This window comes from Gallinula chloropus (assembly GCF_964237585.1).
Source record: "Gallinula chloropus genome assembly, chromosome: 15".
NCBI lineage: Eukaryota > Metazoa > Chordata > Aves > Gruiformes > Rallidae > Gallinula > Gallinula chloropus.
In genome coordinates, this window is record NC_140100.1 from 18305271 (window position 1) to 18307514 (window position 2244).

Below are 2244 nucleotides of genomic sequence, written 5' to 3' on the forward strand. Positions count from 1 at the left end.
ATGTCCAACAGCAGCTCCATCAGTCAGTTCCTCCTCCTGCCCTTTGCAGAAGCACGGAACCTGCAGCTCTTGCACTTCTGGCTCTTCCTGGGCATCTACCTGGCTGCTCTACTGGGCAACGGCCTCATCATCATCACCATACCCTGTGACCACCACCTCCACACCCCCATGTACTTCTTCCTCCTCAACCTCTCTGTTACTGATCTTGGCTGCATCTCCACCACTGTTCCCAAATCCATGGCCAATTCCTTGTGGGACACCAGGGCCATTTCCTACACAGGATGTGTGGCTCAGCTCTTTTTCTTTGTATTTTTCATATCCACAGAGCTCTGTCTTCTCACTGTCATGGCCTATGACCGCTACGTTGCCATCTGCCACCCCCTGCACTACGGGACCCTCCTGGGCAGCAGAGCTTGTGTCCACATGGCAGCAGCTGCCTGGGCCAGTGGGTTTCTCCATGCTGTGCTGCACACAGCCAATACATTTTCACTGCCCCTGTGCAAGGGCAATGCTGTTGAGCAGTTCTTCTGTGAAATCCCCCAGATCCTCAAGCTCTCCTGCTCAGATGCCTACCTCAGAGAAACTGGAGTTATTCTTGTCAGTGTCTGTTTAGCTTTTGGGTGTTTTGTGTTCATCGTGGTGTCCTATGTGCAGATCTTCAGGGCTGTGCTGAGGATCCCCTCACAGCAGGGACGGCACAAAGCCTTTTCCACCTGCCTCCCTCACCTGGCCGTGGTATCCCTGTTTCTCAGCACTGGCGTGTTTTCCGACCTGAAGCCCAACTCCATCTCCTCCCTATTTCTGGACCTGATATTGACATTTCTTTACGCGGTGTTTCCATCAGCAGTGAACCCCCTCATCTACAGCATGAGGAACCAGGAGCTCAAGGATGCCATGTGGAAACTGATGACTGGGTGATTCTAAGCAGCAATAACCTACTGCTCATCTTCTTCTTCATAATTCTGGCCATGTAACTCCTGTTATAGTTAGTCTACATTTATTAGGGGTTTTAATTTTGGGGGGGGGGGGGGGTTCCTGGTTCATGTAAGATATGATATCATGGGGACAAATTCATCCCATTTCTAATTCAGAATCTCCTGATCTTGTGAGACCCAGACACTGTGTAATGATATGCTGTTCCTTCTTATTTTTTCCCCCATATATTTATAAATATATTTGCAAGCACATTTTCATCTCCTGAATCACTTGACTACTTATTTGGAAATGGCAATGTTTTCCCTCCATGTCAGAACAGAAATACCCAGGATTGGTACTGCTGGCACCAGAAGATATACTCACCTTACCTTATACCTGCATTACCACCATTCTGTCTCTTTCATCTCTCTCATCTATCATGTGTTTCCACCGATCCTGATGATATGGCCATGATGAAGGGTATCTTTTCAGCAGACTGGCTGGATGTCTGCACTTCACTTTGCTCACAGGTTTCCATATCTGCTTGCTCTTGGTCATTCAGCTGCTGCTCAGCTCTCTGGTGTCTGCTTTGAGCTTCAGACAGTTGGAAGCATCCCATCTCTCAGAAGTCTAATGAACTGTTGTGTCAGAAGTTGAGTGTGTTGATAAGTAACCCTTTCATGTACCTGATTCATACTGTTCTGGGAGAGAATCTCCTCTGAAAGCTGACCCCCTTCACACGCTGCTTGGCCATAGCAGGCAGCTGAAGAGAGAGATTTCATGGTTATTAAACTGTGTCATGTTTAACTACTGTTTGTTGTCAGAGAAATGTGTCCGTGCCTGGGAGCACAGATGATGCCAGGAAAAGTGTTGGGAGTCCCAGGAGGTCTACAAGGGAACTGCTGGGCTTGGGAGAGAGCAAGGTTCTCCAGACAGGGTTGGATCTTCAGAGACTGCTTTTCCTGCCTGTCCAGATCTCCTTAGGAGACCGATACCCATTACAGAATGCTGCTGTCACTTCTTCTATCAACTGAACCATGACGGAAAGTAGACTTGAAGGAAAAATATCCTCCATTGTAATATACCTTTGAAATCTTCCTCATTAAATACCTAAACAAATCCGATTAGTTATAGAATTCTTGACTTATTTAATGAAAATTACTTGAACCAATATGTTATTAGGGCTTTCTGGATGTTAATGAGCCCCATGGTGTGTTTTCTTCTGAGTCCACAGAACTCAGATACCAAGAAGAGATTGAAGAAACTTCTCAAGAAGTTATGCTTAGCTGTAATTCCCTGTCGTGGTTTCACCCCAGCTGAGAGCCGAGA

At 46.8% G+C, this 2244-nt stretch overlaps 1 protein-coding gene across 1 annotated transcript; it reads left to right on the top strand.

Moving 5' to 3' along the window:
* On the top strand, positions 1-918 carry LOC311197484 (olfactory receptor 14A16-like; the record flags this gene model as incomplete). Its single annotated transcript, XM_084271248.1, has 1 exon — positions 1-918. The coding sequence occupies one exon, from the start codon at positions 1-3 to the stop codon at positions 916-918; it is 918 nt and encodes a 305-aa protein (XP_084127374.1).
* Between the last annotated feature and the right edge of the window lie 1326 nt (positions 919-2244).